The 19,539-nt window shown below is 38.2% G+C and overlaps 1 protein-coding gene across 10 annotated transcripts in view; it reads left to right on the forward strand.

Moving 5' to 3' along the window:
* STXBP5 (syntaxin binding protein 5) overlaps positions 1-19,539 on the forward strand; it is a 212,370-nt gene that overhangs the window by 34,980 nt on the left and 157,851 nt on the right. For 9 of the 10 annotated variants that reach the window (XM_045009874.1, XM_045009875.1, XM_045009870.1 and 6 more), the window contains 2 exons: positions 7,611-7,692; positions 9,041-9,141. In XM_045009874.1, coding sequence (XP_044865809.1) covers positions 7,611-7,692; positions 9,041-9,141 — 183 coding nt within the window. Of the gene's footprint in view, positions 1-7,587; positions 7,693-9,040; positions 9,142-19,539 lie in introns of all 10 variants that reach the window. The other variant, XM_045009876.1, reaches the window with a different exon arrangement.

Genomic DNA, 19,539 nt, shown 5'->3' on the forward strand with positions numbered 1-19,539 from the left:
CTCTGCCCCTGCGGCATTGTGATGTGTCTTTTTGTGCAATACAAGTCACAACACCTGAAGCTAAGTCCTTGTGGGATCACTTAATTGATGCTTTGTTTGAGCTCGGGGGGAGGTGGGAAGGGTTGGAAACCCTGTAACCTGCTTTGTAGAATAGTATCCTGCTCCATATAAAGCATATTGAGTCCAGTGCAGATATATATCCATTAGTTGAAAATTCCCTACCTATGAGCACTTGAGTTTGCAAGTTAAAAACCTGCTTTTCTTTCTGAGCATTCATGCAAGTAAAATTTTAATTTGAGAAGACAGAAGGGGTGTGAGCATGGTTGAAGCAAATTTACTTTGGAATTTCAGTTAATGTTTGTGGGAATTGTGTTTTACAGTATCTTCCTATTTCTTGTGTTCATCCTTGCAAAATATTGGTATAAATAAAAAATTGTTTGGGGCACAATAGTGTAGTTTTTGATGCTAGGGTATTATCGTTGTATGCCTGGTTGTGTGAACCAACTCCAAAAATTGAGTAATTTGATATTTTACAATAATAAATTGTAAAGATACTACTTTATATATATTGTAAATTCAGATGAAACCCAGTAAAAAGATTGGGAAGGAAACATAGCTAGCTGTTGCATTTTTGTTCACCCTGAGGGGTGTTAAAGTAAACTACTAATTCTGTGTGGAATAAAGCTGGCATTGTGGAGGATGCTGAATTCTCTGACATCTGTTCATTGCATTTTGCATCACTTAGTCAATTGTGTACTGGTTCATCAGTGTAGTAGAGGAAAAACAAATGAACTGAAGTTTAGCAGTCAATACAATATTAGTGTGTATTGAAGCAGATGGTAATTTAGAATACTTTAATTTCTGTACTTTCTGTAAGTATAGTGTTTAAAAAGACTTGCAAAGACCAACTCCCTTACCATTAGTACGTTCCTGCCTGAAAATCTCATTTATGTTTCACTTCCCCTCACCCCCGACCACCCATTTTGAAAGTTGTCGGAAGCACATGACTATCCAGTTTACATCCACCACATTCCCGATCTTAGCAGCCAGCCAAAGTGAATGCCATAAATGCAATTTGTTGTCATCCTTTTAATATGCAGGCTCCACTTTGAATGGAACTGATGAGATAACTGGCTCTGTGGATGAGGGGAAATCAGTGGACGTGTTACTTCTTGACTTTAGCAAAGCTTTTGATATGGTCTCCCACTGTATTCTTGCCACGGTCTCCCACAGCATTCTTGCCAGCAAGTTAAAGTAGTATGGTCTGGATGAATGGACACTAAGGTGGATAGAAAACTGGCTAGCTGATCGGGCTCCACGGGTGGTGATCAATGGCTCCATGTCTAGTTGGCAGCCGGTATCAAGCAGAGTGCCCCAAGGGTCGGTCCTGGGGCTGGTTTTGTTCAATATCTTCATTAATGATCTGGAGGATGGCTTGGGTTGCACCCTCAGCAAGTTTGCAGGTGACACTAAACTGGGAGGAGTGGTAGATAGGATACAGAGGGACCTAAACAAATTAGAGGATTTGACCAAAAGAAATCTGAGGTTCAACAAGGACAAGTGCAGAGTCCTGCACTTAGGATGGAAGAATCCCGTCCTCTGTAACAGACTAAGGACTGAGTGACTAGGCAGGAGTTCAGCAGAAAAGGACCTGGGGTTACAGTGGGCGAGAAGCTGGATATGAGTCAACAGTGTGCCCTTGTTGCCAAGAAGGCTAACAGCATTTTGGGCTGTATAAGTAGGGGCACTGCGAGAAGATCGAGGGCCGTGGGGGGAGGGATAGTTCAACGGTTTGAGCATTGGCCTGCTAAACCCACTGTTGTGAGTTCAATCCTTGAGGGGGCCATTTAGGGATCTGGGGCAAAAATCTGTCTGGGGATTGGTCCTGCCTTGAGCAGGGGATTGGACTAGATGATCTCCTGAGGTCCCTTCCAACCCTGATATTCTATGACAGTACACAAAGCATGTATATATTGTATGCATTCCACTTTACAACTGTACATTTTTCAGTACACACAAGAACTAGTTGCAGAACTGCAGAATGCTCAAGGTTCTGCCAGTTTCCAGTAATGAACTTTTAGGTTACATTGTATGTACAAAGAATTAATTGCATATTTTCCATTTTTTCCCCTAATTGACATTCTGAGCTGCTTTCTGCTTTTAAATAGTTGACTTATTTTTGAGAACAAGCTACACAGTCTTTTGGCAAAATTACTACTCTAGTGCAAAACCAACAAGGCACCTTAAAGACTTACAGATTTATTTGGGCATAAGCTTTCGTGGGTAAAAAAACCCTCACTTCTTCAGATGCATAGAGTGAAAGTTACAGATGCATGCATTATATAATGACACATGAAGAGAAGGGAGTACCTCACAAGTGGAAAACCAGTGTTGTCAGGGCCAATTCGATCAGGGTGGATTTAGTCCATTCCCAGTAGTAGATGAGGAGTTGTCAATTCTAGGAGAGGCAAAGCTGCTTTTGTAATGAGCCAGATAATCCTGCTGTAAGACTGCCAATGCCTGATATGATGGGGCATCCAGAGTTTCCAGGTTTATAGATCTTGGGTAGCAGATAGAATACCCCTGGTCGGGGCTCTGGGATGTATCCATGTAGATTTGTTCCCGTGCTGTAGCCAGGAGTTTCTTAAGCAGATGGTGTAGTTTCTTTTGGTATTCTTTTGGTACAATGTGGTGTTGGAGAGTTGCCTGGCAGTCTCCTGTTCATAATCTGACCTGTTCATTATGACTACAGCACCTCCTTTGTCAGCCCCTTTGATTATAATGTCAGAGTTGTTTCTGAGGCTGTGGATGGCATTGTGTTCTGTATGGCTGAGGTTATGGGGCAAGTGATGCTGTTTGTTCACAATTTCAGCCTGTGCATGTCTGCAGAAACACTCTATGTAGAAGTCTAGTCTGTCATTTCGACCATCAGGAGGAGTCCATGCAGAGTTCTTCTTGTATGTTGGTGGGAGGGTACCTGTGGGTCAGTGCACTGTTCAGAGGTGTGTTGAAAATATTCCTTGAGTCAGAGACGACAAAAGTAAGCTTCCAGATCACCGCAGAACTGTATCATATCTGTGGGGGTGGTGGGGCAGAAAGAGAGTCCCCGAGATAGGACAGACTCTTCTGCTGGGCTGTGTGTGTGGTGGGATAGATTAACAATATTGTTAAGTGAGTTGTGGGTACCACAATTGTAGCCCCCTGTGGCACGTAGGAGTTCAGATAGTTTACTGTCCTTTTTCTTCTGTAGAGAAGTGAAGTGTGCATTGTAAATGGCTTGTCTCATTTTTGTTAAGTCCAGCCGTATGGAAGGTTGGCTTTGTATGAGAGCCTCCAGTTTTGAGAGCTCATTCTTGATCTTCTCCTGTCTGCTGTACAGGATGCTGATCAGGTGGTTCCTCAGTTTCTTTGAGAGTATGTGGCACAGTCTCTCACCATAGTCAGTGTAGTATGTTGATTGCAATGGATTTTTACCTTCAGTCCATTTGGTATGATGTCCATCTGTTTGCACTTGGAGAGGAAGATGATATCTGTGCGAGTTTTTTCTTGAGGTTGATGGATTTCCACTCCCTACGGCTAAATTTAGTGCCTTGCATGGTGTCAAGTATCAAGGGGTAGTCTGTATCCACAAAAACAACAAGGAGTCCAGTGGCACCTTAAAGACTAACAGATTTATTTGGACATAAGCTTTCGTGGGTAAAAAACCTCACTTCTTCCGATGCATGGAGTGAAAGTTACAGATGCAGGCATTATATGATGACCCATGAAGAGAAGGGAGTACCTCACGAGTGCAAGCTTGCTTTCTGGGCTACTTCACACAGAGCATTTGTATTCTTCATTGCTTTTTTTCCTCATTTTTCTGTAATTGTGTTTCTCTTTCTTCTGGGGTGGAAGAAGACCCTTAAAATCTTTTTTTTATAAGTGAAATTGTGAATTACATTAATTTAAACTTGAAATTGGTGGTGTGAGAAACTTTTGAAACGTCCTATTGCAAATTCTAAACGAATACAATTGAAATACTTGGTGTGGAGATCGAGAATCTCTGTCATTTGTCTGATATTCATTCTGGTGGCTTAGTGCTATTTGCGAAAACCCTTTGTTGCAAATATTTTTGTTGTTGTTAGTGTGAACTCAGGAAATCATAGCATACAAAGCTTGATCATTTTAATTTTTACATTACTGTGATGGTGCTGCTTAATAGCTTACCACTAATGACATTTGGATATGAATCAGTAACTCAGCTAGTAACTTTTACCAGACTTTTTTTCAGTATATCATACTTTATACAACACCGTTTTCTCAGCAGTAGATGTTCAGAAATAGCTCTGAATGCAATTATATGTACATGGTTGTGGGTTTTTTCTTTATGCTTTTGGATGTGCGAAATCAATTTCTATTTGAGGTTTCTCATTTAATTCTGTTTCTACTATATAACATCTCCAGAAAGTAAGAGTGCCTCACCACCATCCATTTTATGTACTGAATAAGGCAATGGTCCTCTGGATAAAATGCTATATGACCATGTAATTAAAGACTGTATCAATTCTGCTCCATTGCGCATACACACTAAAGTTGTACAGACAATCTTAATGTTGGTATTTCCCAACTTCTGATTTCTTGACTTCGCGGTCTTAATATTTTTAATGTAGTTTTTTGTGTGTAAGTATGTAGATTTAAAAAAAAAAAAAGCAAATTCTATTATTTGCAACTGTAATGATCTTCACAGTCCACCCTCACATCATAAATATCATCAAGGTACCTTGGACCTTCAGTACTTTAATACAGACCTCTACTGCTGAGGTTAAAGTAGTAACTACATTAGCTAGCAGCAGAAGACTATTATCCTATATGAATTAGGCGTTAATGGAGCACATGTAACACACTGAAACAGTGTGCAGAATGTACTACATTTGAGGCAGGTTCTCAGCCATGTGACTTTTTAGTGGGGCATTAGACCTCAATTAATAATAAAGGTTACAACTACATAGAATCAACACTGATCAGTAGAAGTGTATCTAGACATCAATTTTCTAGTTACCAGCTCTGTGCACCACCTCCTTGGGAACAGGGTATTTCGATGGGGAAAAGCATCATGGTTTGCTTTTGTTTTCTCCAGAGGCTTAGTGTTCTGAGTTGCTGAAGCACGAGACTGGAGCTGTGCATGAGCGGTACTGATGGAATTTTGATGCTTTTGACAGCAAACCAGGAAGAAGCTGTAGTGAGCAAAACACAAAATAAACATAGTGATTTTTTTTGACTGTTTATAACCTGGCCAGATATGACTGGATTGTCACTGGGCCTTTCTGGTGCCAGTCCTGCAGCTTTTCAAAAAATATTTGGAAGAATTTTTATAAGGTAATGGGTTGGCAGTGTTAATATAGGCATAATTACTGCTATTCCTATAGTACCTGTGATAAATATTCAGCGTTTATAGAGTGATTTTGAGATGTATAGTTCTATGTAAGTGACACACTTTTTTTTTTTTTTAATACAACCTTCTTTCAGTAGTTAGCATAGTAGTGGATGTGTGGATATACTATTGTTCATGCAGAACCTGTTAAAAGATGAATAAAAGCTTCTCTGATAACTTTCACGAATGCTAAATCCTCCTTTTTTTGGTCTTTTGGCAGCAGAAAATATTATCCTATCAGTTTAATTGTCGTCAGACCATTCACACTGGAAAGAATAAGATTATTTTTGCTGTGAGAAGGGAAAAGACAATCCTGTTTTTAAATGACATTTATAACATGTTGTAGTGAGATTAAGAACTCCCATTTTTTACAATCTCTTATCAATTAACAGCCCATATGTTTCTTTGTGAAATAACTAGTGTTTTTCTCTTGGCTGTTCCTTCAAAAAGTTGACATTTCATGAGATTGTGGTGGTAAACTGACTTAAGGTGCTGAGTGTCACTTCAGTATTACAGTCATGGGTGCTCTATGAAACCTTTTAGATGTCAAATTAAGTTAGACAAGAATAAGAGAGAAACTAATTGTGGCTATCGTATTGTGATGCAAGTTTTCTGCACCATAGCTGAATCAAATTAGGAAGTAATTTTGACTGAACATTCAAACAGTGTTATTTGGAGCTCCTAAAGGTTTAAAACAGATAGGAATTGCTGTCTGTGTACTGTAGACTCCTGTGTCTGACAGTAGTCAGTATCAGATGCTTTAGAAAGTGGTGCACAAAACCATTAGTGGACAAATATTGAATAATTTTGTCCACAGGGAAAACTTCTTTCTGCCCTCAAGCAGTTAGTAGTTGGCTTATGCCAGACTTCTTAACTTGTCTAAACCTTCTATATAATTGATGCTGTCCATGTAAATGATCTTTTCTTGCATCTTTTCCTCAATTTTCTGTGGCGGGGGGTTCCACAGGTTAATTACATATTGTTAAAATTCTTTTTTCAGTCTTAATTTAGTTCCCTTTCAATTTAATTTAATGTCCTCTTGTTTTTGTATTAAATAGGATTGTCCTGTTTTCCTTCTCCATACCATTCTTTATTTTATATATCTCTACAGCATTCCCTCTTATTCACCTCCTCTCTAACCTAAACAGACCCAATATTTTGATCTGTCCTTGCATGGAATTCTTTCCATTTGTCTAGTCATTATAGTTGCCCATCTTTGGCTCTCTTTTCTTTTTGCTGTATCTCTCTAAGATGAAGTGACAGGACCCGAACACAGTATTCGAGGTGGTGTTCCACCGATATTTTGCATATGGTAGTGTTATAACATTTTGGCCTATGTTCCGTCCACTGAAGGGCCCCTTTGATTGTTTCTCTAACCCTAAACTGGAGTAGGAGGGTCAGACTGTTACTGGAGAGCATAAGACGACTAGAATTTCCTTCAAAGAGAGCTCTCAAATAATCTTTTAATACTAATTTAAACATGGCCCTGCATTTCTTCATGACTGGTTTGATTAGCCTGCCAGTCTTGAGGTGCTCCAGCAGCTTTTTCTATTTCCTCACTGCTCTGTAACTCAGTGTGAGATAATTTTGATCTTTAGCCCTTTCCACTATCTCACATTAACTAGCAAGTAATGTTTTTCCTACAGTTCTGCAAGGCACCAAAGAGGAGGAATTCTTATTTCTTAAGGAAAGAATAAAGGACTCATTGAGAAGCAAGTCTAGGTTTCATCTTCTGTGGTTTAGTCCTGGGTTTACCTCAATCCCACCAATACGAAAGCCTTTCAGTTCTCCTCTGAGCATAGGGAGGGTCACAGTGACTTCACAACTGCCATAATACATCATTGTCCTTTGGAATTACAGTACATCTCTGCCATTCCCTTGCCACTTTGAGACTTCCTCCAGCCAAATTTGTGAAAAGTTTAAGTAAAAGTTTTTGAACATCATTAAGATGGGTCTGAACTTGTATTCTAAATAAGAACAACAGGAATAAAGTGTCTGATCTGCATTTTGAAATGGCTTTGTGATTTATAACCTTTCTGGTTATTACAGAAGCATGTTTTCAAGTTAACTAAATTGGTAATAATACAAGCACCAAATTTCAAAGCTATTTAGGACCTGTTCACAAACATCCATCTTTTATAATATTCATTTTACTAATTTTTTGTTGCATACAACAGTTATTCCTTAATAGCATTGTCAGTTTTGGTCGGCCAGGAGTTGAATGCTACTGCCAACATGATGCTGAAACTGCAGTAATCCAGCTCCAGTTCCTGATGAATGAGGTTAGTAAAGAGTTTAATTTTTACTGTAATTAAAAAGAATTTATATCATATATTTAAAGCTGTGTTTTAAAGCATTCAATACAAATAAGAATATGAATTACTGTTTCATATATTTAACGAGTAGTAATAATATAAGGACAATGAATGTTAACTTTTTTCTTGCTCTCTTCCAAGAAAAAAATACAGATGTCCAAAAATAAATTATTACTAAAGTAATTTTCTCTTTGGGGTACTTTATCACAGTAAGGATAATAGTGTTAGTTTTTCTAAGAAAAACTATGGTCAAACATTGCAGAATGAATAAGCTCGAAAGCTTGTCTCTTTTACCAACAGAAGTTGGTCCAGTAAAAGAGATTACCTCACTCACCGTCTCTTTTTCTAAACATTGCCGAAGCTATTTAGTGTGACCTTTATTAAAAACATTGTGAATTGAGTAGCTACACATGTGGAATCTAAAAGGACACCATTAAAATGAAAGATAAATTAATCTCTTTTAAATGACCTATCTACACCTGCTCCAGAAAAATCCTGCTCTGGCCAATTTTTGTGGCTTCACAATTCTGAGTTTTTATTATTTTTTTTTGTTCTCTCCTGTTGCTTAGTTCAAACAGAGGAAACTAACAAAAATGCTGTCATATGCGAGAAGTAAACAAGGTGGAAAAATAAATTGTTTTCCTGTAGTCTCTCTTAAATAATGTACTCTGAGGTGTCATTTGTAAGAGTTAGTAAGTGTGAGCATTTTCAGACTGAACTGTTAGTTTAAAAAAACACTTTAATTTATAAATTTTGTTAGTTTCAAGAATATTCATAAAATGTGATACAGTAGTTCTGGGATTTTAGGAACAAACTACTGTTTTCTTAATACATTGATGTAACATCACTAACTGTTATAAGGGATATCAAAAAACTAGTTTTCTAAAAAGAAGTGGTAAATATTTTTCTGAATACTCCATCAGGAATATCCCCAAAAGCTTCACAAAGCAATATGTGACTTGTTTCAGAATTAGGCATTTTTTCTGTGGTGAAATACACATTACATATTGTATTTAATGTGATCCAGTAGCTTAAAATATGTACCTTCTCAATAAATAAAACTGGTACTCATTTCTATGTTTTATTAATGTTCTTATTACATTTACCCCAAAAGTAAATTTTTAAAATTGAAGCTGTTCGTTTAAGTAGTAGTATAAATTTGCTATAGCACTTTTCAGTTTGAATCATGGTCTTGCTATAAAATTTCTTCACATTGATATTGGTAAACAAGTCTGTGGAAAGGAAATATTACACAAGTGAAAGACAGTATAAACTTTAAATGTAGATGAACATCTGAATGGTCCTTTTTCTCAAGGGAGCTCTTGTGAGTGCCTTGGCTGATGACACCTTACACCTATGGAATTTGCGTCAGAAGAGACCTGCTATACTTCATTCACTCAAATTTAACAGAGAAAGGTAAGAATTGGGTCATAGTCACCTGCATATGTATATATTAAAAAGTATATGGAGTGTGTGTGTGTGTGTGTGTGTAAGTGTATGTAATATGTTTTAAAGAACAGATTGATGAACAGCAAACCATCTCAAAAATTCACGTCCTGTGACCTGTCCATGACTTGTACTATTTACCTCTGACTAAATCTTGGGGTGGGAGGGGGCGCGGATGCTGGAGGTGGGTGGGTGGCCCAGCGGCAACGCAGGTTTTGGGGAGGGGGTGGAGGCAGCGCCCAGAGGGCTGTTTCTGCTACTAGTAAGCTCCACCTAGAGCCCTCACCCCCTCCCGTGCCTGAGCCCTGAGACCCCTTGCACATCCAAACTCCTGCTGCTGCATGGGGGGAGAGGGGCACAGTGCTTACCCTGGCGGGCCACATGACAAAGGTTGCCGATCCCTACATGTGTAGTGATTTTATTTATTTATTTATTTATTAATCTGTGCTTTATACTGGGGGGAAAAAAGTCCTTCCATCAGGGAAAAGTAAAGAAGAAAAAGGCTTTTTTGATGGCAGCACCAGATTCTATGTGGAGTCACTTTAAAAGACTGATCCACATTGGATCTTAAAACTACTCTCACAGCAGGACAAGACCTGTGACAACTTGAAGTGATTGTTTTGTTTGTGCAATGCACCGCCACTTTTGACAGACAACTGGAGAAAGTATTACATGGCATGCCTCTTTCAGCTTGTTTGTTATATGTATATTATATCTTGCTGCATACTAAAACCCTTGAACATGTGTTGATTGACAAATGGTCTGTGGTAAACGGAATGTCTTCAGTCTGAAATTGAACCTCCAAATGTGAATTGTTTCAAAATGGAGTAATTTATCTTGAGCACACAATTAGTGTGGAAGGAATTTCGACTGATAAAAATTTAAATTGAAGTTGTACAGATTGGCTGACTCCCTGGACATTTATAGATATGTAGAGTTTTGTAGAACTCTGCTCCTGTTGCAGAAGATTTATTGGTGTGTTTTCCAGTGCTGTAGAACACAGTGCATAAGTTGGTTAAGAAAGGGAAACTATTTCAGTGGTCAGCAGAGTGCGAAGAGGCATTTTCAGAGTTGAAAAAGACTCTTGTGACTGCTCCTCTTTGCCTATACATGTTTCAAAATGCTTTTGATATTGGACTAAGATGCTAATGCTTTCATTTGGGGTCAGTATTGACACAAGAACACAAAAGACTAGAGAAGATGGCTTATTACATCAAATGTCTAACTTTTCCTGAGAGAAATTCTTGCAGTACCTGAAAGGAACTCCTGGCAGTGGTTAAATCTGTAGAATATTTTCCTCACTATTTGTATGCAAGAAAGTGTAAGGTCCCTGCAATGGCTCTTTAGATTCAGGGTGTCCTGAAAGGCAACTTCCCAGGTGGTGGGAAAACTTGCAGTACTATGATTTCACAATTGTACATGTCTGTGCACAGACATGTATCAGAGGGGTGGCCGTGTTAGTCTGGACCTTGTGCACAAACATGATAGTGCTGATGCTTTGTTGGGGATCTAATTGCAAACAGTGCCAGGAGAGCAAGGAATTCATTGCTAAAGAAAAAGTGTTTGCCTTTGTCGGGGTTCGAGACCCCGACACCACCTTCCCACAGTTTGCAGAAGTGAAAATGTTCCTGGTGTTGTAGAAGTAGACTCTAGAGCACCTTAAAGCTTTCCAAACAGAGTATCTTGATATAAGAATAGTATGTGGTGGGAAAATCCTTTGACAAATGCAGCCATTCTGAAATGCAGTATCCCTTCACAAGACCAAAATACATGCTTTTTCTGGTCACAGTGGGAAAACCTGAAGTTAAAAGATGAAATATTGTATAGGAGATGGGGGCGGGGGAAAGCAGCAGGTGATGAGGAAGTTCTGAGGTGGCTATTTGAAATCTGTAGAACACTTTGGGGTTGCAAAAATCTTAGCCAAGCTGAGAGGTTTTCTATTGGGTAAAATGCAGGCAGGATGTAAAAAAATGGTGCAGGAAAATTGATGCTCACATTTCAAAGAAGGGCTCTCCTAAAACTGGGAGAGCCTTTCTGAAACAATATTTTGTGGGGGCACCAGTGGAGTACATTGCTGTTTATATGCTTGGGCCTTTGCATGAGACAGGCTAGTAATCAATATTTTGTGGTAGCTATTGACTATTTCACAAAATGAGCTGAAGTTTACCCAGTAAGAAATCAAGGCGCTGTGACAGTGGCAGGCATCCTAGTGAATGAATTTGTCATCCAGTTGGGGTCCCAACTGAGTTTCTCCTTTTGATCTCTGTGAAACTTAGGATCCAAAGTGTTTCAGCAGGGATTCACAAAACATGCAGTACCCAGCTCGTCCATAGTCTAATGGGATGGTGGGGTTCAGCTCACTGCCTTTTTATAGAACAGCACCAAGTGGACTGGTAACAGAATATCTCATTCCTTTTGACAGTTTATAGCAGTGGGTCTCAACCTTTCGAGACTACTGTACCCCTTTCAGAAGTCTAATTTGTCTTGTGTAGCCCCAAGTTTCATCTCACTTAAAAACTACTTGCTTACCAAACCAGACCTAAAAATACAGAAGTGGCACAGCACACTATTACTGAAAAATTGCTTACTTTCTAATTTTTACCATCCAATTATAAAACAAATCAATTGGAATATAAATATTGTACTTACATGTCAGTGTATAGTGTGTATAAACAAGTCATTGTCTGTATGAAATTTTAGTACATACTGTCTTGGCTAGTTCTTTTTCTGTAGTCTGTTCTAAATATTTGCCTAGTTATACATGAGTTGATGTACCCCCAGAAGACCTCTGTGTACCCCCACGGGTGTACACACTCCTTGTTGAGAACCACTGGTTCATAGAATAGCAGTCAGTGAGAGTACCACATATACCCAGCATTCCTCATGTCTGGGCTTGCACTAAGGACAGCAGCAGCCTCTTGTATGGAGATCCTGGAGAGGAATAAAGGAATTTGGACTATGTAGAAACCCTACAATTCAAAACTGGAAAAGCTCACACCTTTGCTAAAGAGAATTTAATTATAGCTTCTGGTAAGATGAAAAGGTCATATGGGGAAACTTTTTAAAGAGGGGACCTGGTCTGGTTTAAAAATCCTGGAAGCAAGAAGGGGAGGAGTCCAAAGCTATGTAAACCTTTTGGAGGGACCCTATACAGTACTGACACAATAAATGAAATTCTGTATAGGATACAGTTGGACCCCAGGACCAAGCCCAAGGTTATCTCTAAGGACTATTCAAGGTTGGACATGATTTCAGCATGGCTGACCCCTGCAACTGAGAATATTGCAGTAGAAGTTGAGGGTGGAAAATTCAGAGTGGTGAGTTCCCCATTAGAACAAAATGGGAATGGTCTGTATCAGCCAGTAAATTCTACCGAAATAATAGACACGCTTCAAGGGCTCGTTGATTTTCTTTCAGACAGAGAAGGAAGTTGGAATCCGGCTGGACAAGTGGTATGTGAGAAACAGAGAGGGTGCTTTTGGGTCTGGTGCAACCTAAAAAATGTTTGGGGTTGTAAGCAAAGAAACGATATCCTATTGTTTTGATTCCTTCTGGGTTTAGGGGGAGCAGGACTTTGTACATTATTTGTAAATAAGATTGCATTAAAGGTACCTATTTCATCATTACTTTCTCCTCTTAACTGGAACAACCAGCAAGACCCTGAATTTTTGGCTAGCCTCTTGGTTCAAAATACAGGAGAATCCCAAAGAAAATTAACTTGGCATTGGAACTGTTACAGCCATTTCTAGTAGTGTGCATTGTGAATGGCAATCCAGCCTGCAATGGTGAAGGGCTTAATCTGTTCTTTCCTTCCTGACCCTTTCCCATATTTGAGAGGAAGCAGTGTTGCTAGAAAACTGAAAATCAGGATTCCTGAGTTTGAATCCCGTCTCTTCCGCTAATTGACTGTGCAGTCTTGAGCAATCTGCTCATCCTCTGTAGTAGTTTATCCATTTGTCAGATGAGTATGCTATGTGCATCTTCTCTCTATGTGCAGGTCTACACTACCGCTTAAGTTAATGTAACTTATGTTGCCCATTTCGCGCCCCCCGCCCTGAACAGCGCAAGTTTCATGCTGTCCACACCAGTGCTATATTGGCAGGAGATTTGATTCTCTTGCTTATTAAACACTTGCTTACTAAATACTAATTTTGAAGTTCTTTCCTGTTTGGACGACGGAATGTACAGTTTGTCTGGTGTTTGAATCTTTTTTTATAAACAGTATACTTTATTTTTTTGTTACTGAGGTCAGTTCTGCAATTGGAGGTTTTACATCACCATGGATTTAATGTAGTGACTTATATACAGGTAAAACGTCAGTCATACTGAAGTCTCGTATTTTAGGTAAGGAAGGTTTTTGTGGTGGTGTTTGGTATTTTTTATCTCCTGCTAAGATTGCGAGGGTCTTGAAAGTAAATAACAGACTTGGCATCCAAGTTTGACAATTCTGTCCGTAAAGTTAATCACCTAAATTCATTTTCAGATACGTTAATCAAAGTGGCCAGATTGTCAAAGATTCTGAGCTTCTCATTGAAGGGTCTGTAGATTAATACCTTTCGTAGCAAATCTGAGAATATAAGAAGTTTATTTGTCGGCATTTAGTTTACTTAACATATTATACTTCTATCATTTAAAGTGCTAGATATCCCAAGGATCTCAACTAGTGCCAAGAAATAAAAATGCCCTTAACGCTCTTGAATCAGGTTTCCTATAAAATACTGTAAAGAGTCCACAGTAAATTCACTGAAGCATAATAAGTCTGTGTATAAACATGAATCTACAGTTTCCAAATGTAGTCCAACTTTTTGAAGTTTAAGCTGAGTCAAATTGAATCTGGTGAATTTTCCCATCTTAGTTTCCTTTTTAGGCAAAGTGTAGAAAACAATAAGTCACCTTCATAGTCCCTTTTGTGTCCAATCTCCACTTCCTCAGTTTTCTCTCAACGTTGATCATACATAGCTGCTTCATCAGGATGTCAATCAAGTCTATTGCACTGGTTCCAAAACCTAGCCTAGAGGCTATGCACACATCTCAAGTCTCAAAAATTCTGTTTCTAAGGCAGATATTCCCTTCTACTCCATAAAAGGAAAACTTACCCATTTATTTTATAAAAATTCTTCTGCTGCAAACATGGTATTTCAGACCATGCAGAATTCTTGATGTCTGAAGAATAGAATTGTTTAGTTGGATAATTTGATAGAACTTTATAGCAACACACTAACTGGCAAGAAGGCTTAGAAATAAACTAATGTAACTATAGGTTGAACTGAGCCAATATCTTCAACCACTGTCTTTTTATTTAAAAAACAAACAAACAAACAAAAACCATGTCAAAATTTCTGCCCTCTAGTTAACTCTGAAGAACCCTTGTTATACTTAAGTTTAGATTCCAGATTTTGTCCTGGCTATCAAATGAATTGGTTTTCATTGAGATGAATTTACCCTTTTATGAGGACTATAGCTGCCTCATATTCTAAATAAAAGATTGGTGGAGACTTTTGAGACTTCAGTCTCTTTTCCTGTTGCAGCAAATGATTCCTGCATGATACTTTACCACTTATATTACTCCTAAGTATCCCAAATGATGATGATTGGAATTTAAATATACAATACTTTCTACATATGTATATGTACAGGTGTATGTGTATATAATACGCGTGTATGCGCACACACATTTTAAAGTCTATATGTATGTAGTAAATATGTTTAAAATATTTGTACATTGTGCACAAAGACACTAAGTACAGTTTTACTAGTTAGTGCTGGGGAAGCCAGACTTCTACATTAAAAGCAGCTGCTTAGACTAACTGTTTATGAAAGTTAATTTGCATGTTAAATCATGTTTTTGCTGTGTCAGTATATAAAAACCTTTTTACTGTGTCATGTGGGGTGTAAAGTTTTTATTGCAATGAATTTGGGAATAATCCCATTATTCTTATCCAGTAACTGCTGCTTAGCTCCTTAACTTTAAGTACTTAGTCCCTTTTTCATTTTACATATGCAAATGCTGTGCTGAAAATGAACAGAAATTATGGTAAATGAAAAATTTTGCTTGGTTAGTTTGGCAGTGTAGGATAAAAAAATTCAACCAATACCAAATAATTTACATTAGTATATTTTCAAACTGTAAACTTGAACCAGTATTTTGTTGACATCATTCAGATTACAGTACACATGTGAATATCTAAAAGGCAACTTTATTATTGTTTGTTTGTTTTTGAAAGATCAAAAGCATTTTACATGTAAATTGACAATGACCTAAATGTATGATGTAACAAGTAATTACATGAGTTTAATGACCCTCTGCAGTTTGCATTTTAGAAATGCATCTACTTACTCTGAATGAAAAACAGTCCCATAGATCAGTGTTCTCCATTGATTAAAATATTATCACTCTGTCCTTCAACAAAGCAAGGCAGTAGATGAATAGAAGTTTTGATTGGTTCGACAAGTAATTAAACTGTGATGTACTGTAGGGAAATTAAAGGAGTTTTGTGGGGGGTTTTTTTGTTGTTTTTTTTAATAAAAACCACAGTTAAAGAATAACAGTCTTATCTATTTGGTACTTTACATAAGATTTCCATAATATGCATAAAATACAATTTTTAAAAAGCTAGTACAAATATCAGTGATCCTTCTTTGAGAATTCCATAAAGAAGTTGTTCTTTTTAGTAACTGTCTCTTGTTGTAATTAGTGTTTTGATATGTCTTGTGGTGGGATCATGATAAACATTTTTCTTAAATAACTTTGATGGTTTATCAGAGGCATATGGTATGCAACTAGCAAAGGAAATCCTTGGAGCATGTTTGTAAATTTCTTCTCAAGTGATCTGCCTGTCACTGTTAATATATTCCAATACACAATTATGAAAATTGGGTTTTAAAATTCATTAATGTAAAATAAGGAAAAATTAATATAGTAAGTTTATTTGGATCAGTGCTCTACTGTGTCAGTGGTGCATTAGTTTTGTTTCCTGGCTGCTGTGTTTTTAAATAGTCAAAAGTATATCCATAAAGATAGATTTGACAACCTAAACACAAATATGTAGGTAACCGTTTATCTGTGTTTTCGGGGAAGGAAAGGGCCAGGATGTTCTTAAAGGTGTTAAGCACTAACATATTTCAACTATCCTGATTTATCCAATCTAAAAATATTACATTTTTAGTCATGTTAAACATTAATATACAAAATTGAAACATCTCACAGCCGTACCTACTTTATAAATACCTCTGTGTTTGGAAGATTTTTCTGGTCACAAATAAAAAAACAGAAGGAAGAAAAAATAATAAATTGTGCTCTCTTGATTTGCTGAAAGGCAAATTCTCAGGCATAGGTTTTTCAGGTAAACAAAAACTGTTTTATTTAGTGGATATGTGCTAGTAGTGAGAGCTAAACATGAAAAGAAAATGGTTGTCCGTTGAAAGTGTGCAGACTTTGTGTTTAGCTAGAATTCTTTCAGCTCTTTTTTTGAGGCTAATATAGACTTAAGGTCAGAAGGGACCATGATGGTAATCTAGTCTGACCTCCTGCACAATGCATGCCACAGAATCTCACCCACCCACTCCTGTAACAATCCTCTAACCTATGTCTGAGTGATTGAAGTCCTCAAATTGTGGTTTAAAGACCTCAAGGTGCAGAGAATCCTCCAGCAAGTGACCCGTGCCCCATGCTGCAGAGGAAGGCGAAAAACCTCCAGGGCCTCTGCCAATCTGCCCTAGAGGAAAATTCCTTCCCGACCCCAAATATGGCGATCGGTTGAACCCTGAGCATGTGGGCAAGACTCACCAGCCAGCACCCAGGAAAGAATTCTCTATAGTAACTCAGATCCCACCCCATCTGACATCCCATCACAGACCATTGGGCATATTTACCTGCTAATAATCAAAGATCAATTAATTGCCAAAATTAGGCTATCCCATCATACCATCCTCTCCATAAACTTATCAAGATTAGTCTTGAAGCCAGATATGTCTTTTGCCCCCACTACTCCGCTTGGAAGGCTATTCCAGTTCTTCACTCCTCTAATGGTTAGAAACCTTCGTCTAATTTCAAGTCTAAACTTCCTAATGTCCAGTTGATATCCATTTGTTCTTGTGTCCACATTGGTACTAATCTTAAATAATTCCTCTCCCTCCCTGATATTTATCCCTCTGATATATTTATAAAGAGCAATCATATCTCCCCTCAGCCTTCTTTTGGTTAGGCTAAACAAGCCAAGCTCTTTGAGTCTCCTTTCATAAGACAGGTTTTCCATTCCTCGGATGATCCTAGTAGCCCTTCTCTGTACCTGTTCCAGTTTGAATTCATCCTTCTTACATGGGAGACCAGAACTGCACACAGTATTCCAGATGAGGTCTCACCAGTGCCTTATGTAACGGTACTAACACCTCCTTAGCTTTACTGGAAATACCTCGCCTGATGCATCCTAAAACCGCAATAGCTTTTTTAACAGTCATATCACATTGGCGGCTCATAGTCAGTCATTCCTGTGATCAACCAATGCTCCGTGGTCCTTCTCCTCCTCTGTTACTTTCAACTGACGTGTCCCCAATTTATAACCAAAATTCTTGTTATTAATCCCTAAATGCATGACCTTGCACTTTTCACTATTAAATTTCATCCTATTACTATTACTCCAGTTTACAAGGTCATCCAGATTTTCCTGTATGTCCCGGTCCTTCTCTGTGTTAACAATACTTCCCAGCTTTGTGTCATCTGCAAACTTTATTAGCACATTTCCACTTTTTGTGCCAAGGTCAGTAATAAAAAGATTAAATAAGAATGGTCCCAAAACCAATCCCTGAGGAACTCCACTAGTAACCTCCTTCCAGCCTGACAGTTCACCTTTCAGTATGACCCTTTGTAGACTCCCCTTCAACCAGTTCCTTATCCACCTTTCAATTTTCATATTGATCCCCATCTTTTCCAATTTAGCTGCTTATTCCCCATGTGGAACCATATCAAATGCCTTACTGAAATCGTGGTAAATTAGATCCACTGCGTTTCCTTTGTCTAAAAAAATCTGTTACCTTCTCAAAGAAGGAGATCAGGTTTATTTGGCACGATCTACCTTTTGTAAAACCATGTTGTATTTTATCCCAATTACCGTTGACCTCAATGTCCTTCACTACTTTCTCCTTTAAATTTTTTTCCAAGACCTTGCATGCTACAGATGTCAAACTAACAGGCCTATAGTTACTCGGATCACTTTTTTTCCCTTTTTTAAAAAAGGGAAAAAATGTTAGCAATTCTCCAGTCGTACGGTACAACCCCTGAGTTTACCGATTCATTAAAAATTCTTGAGAATGAGCTTGCAATTTCATGTGCCAGTTCTTTTAATATTCTTGGATGAAGATTATCTGGGCCCCCTGATTTCGTCCCATTAAGCTGTTCGAGTTTGGCTTCTACCTCAGATGTGGTAATATCTACCTCCATATCCTCATTCCCATTTGTCATCCTACCATTATCCCTAAGCGCCTCATTAAAGTCTGAGGCAAAGTATTTGTTTAGATATTGGGCCATGCCTAGATTATCCTTAACCTCCACTCCATCCTCAGTGTTTAGCGGTCCCACTTCTTCTTTGTTTTTCTTCTTATTTATATGGCTATAGATCCTTTTACTATTGGTTTTAATTCCCTTTGCAAGGTGCAACTCTGCATGGCTTTTGGCCTTTCTCACTTTATCCCTACATGTTCTGACCTCAATAAGGTAGCTTTCCTTGTTAATTCCTCCCATCCCTTGTAGGCTTTTGGCTTTTTCTTAATCACCTCTCTGAGATGCTTGCTCATCCAGCTTGGTCTACAACTCCTGCCTATGAATTTTTTCCCCTTTCTTGGGATGCAGCTTTGACTTGAAATAATTCCAGGCCTCCTCCGCCATTAGATCCACAAGTTCTTCAGTCCAATCCACTTCCCTAAGTAATTTCCTTAATTCTTTAAAGTTAGCCCTTTTGAAATAAAAAACCCTAGTCACAGATCTATTTTTGTTTATCCTTCCACCTAGTTTGAACTGAATTAGCTCATGATCACTCAAACCAAGGTTGTCCCCTACAACCATTTCTTCTATGAGGTCTTCATTACTCATCAAAACCAAACCTAAAATGGCATCCCCTCTTGTTGGTTCTTCAACTACTCGGTGAAGGAATCCATCAGCTATCGCATCCAGAAAAATCTGAGCCCTATTATTATTACTAGCACTTGTTCTCCAGTCTATATCTGGGAAGTTAATGTCTCCCATGATTACACAATTCCCATTAGTGTTTAATGTTTTTGATGAAGTAAAGAGGTCTCTATCCATATCCAAATCAGATCCCGGTGCTCTGTAGCACACCCCAAGCACTATTTCTGGGGAAGCTCTAGTAGCTTTCT

This window comes from Mauremys mutica, chromosome 3 (assembly GCF_020497125.1).
Source record: "Mauremys mutica isolate MM-2020 ecotype Southern chromosome 3, ASM2049712v1, whole genome shotgun sequence".
Lineage (NCBI taxonomy): Eukaryota > Metazoa > Chordata > Testudines > Geoemydidae > Mauremys > Mauremys mutica.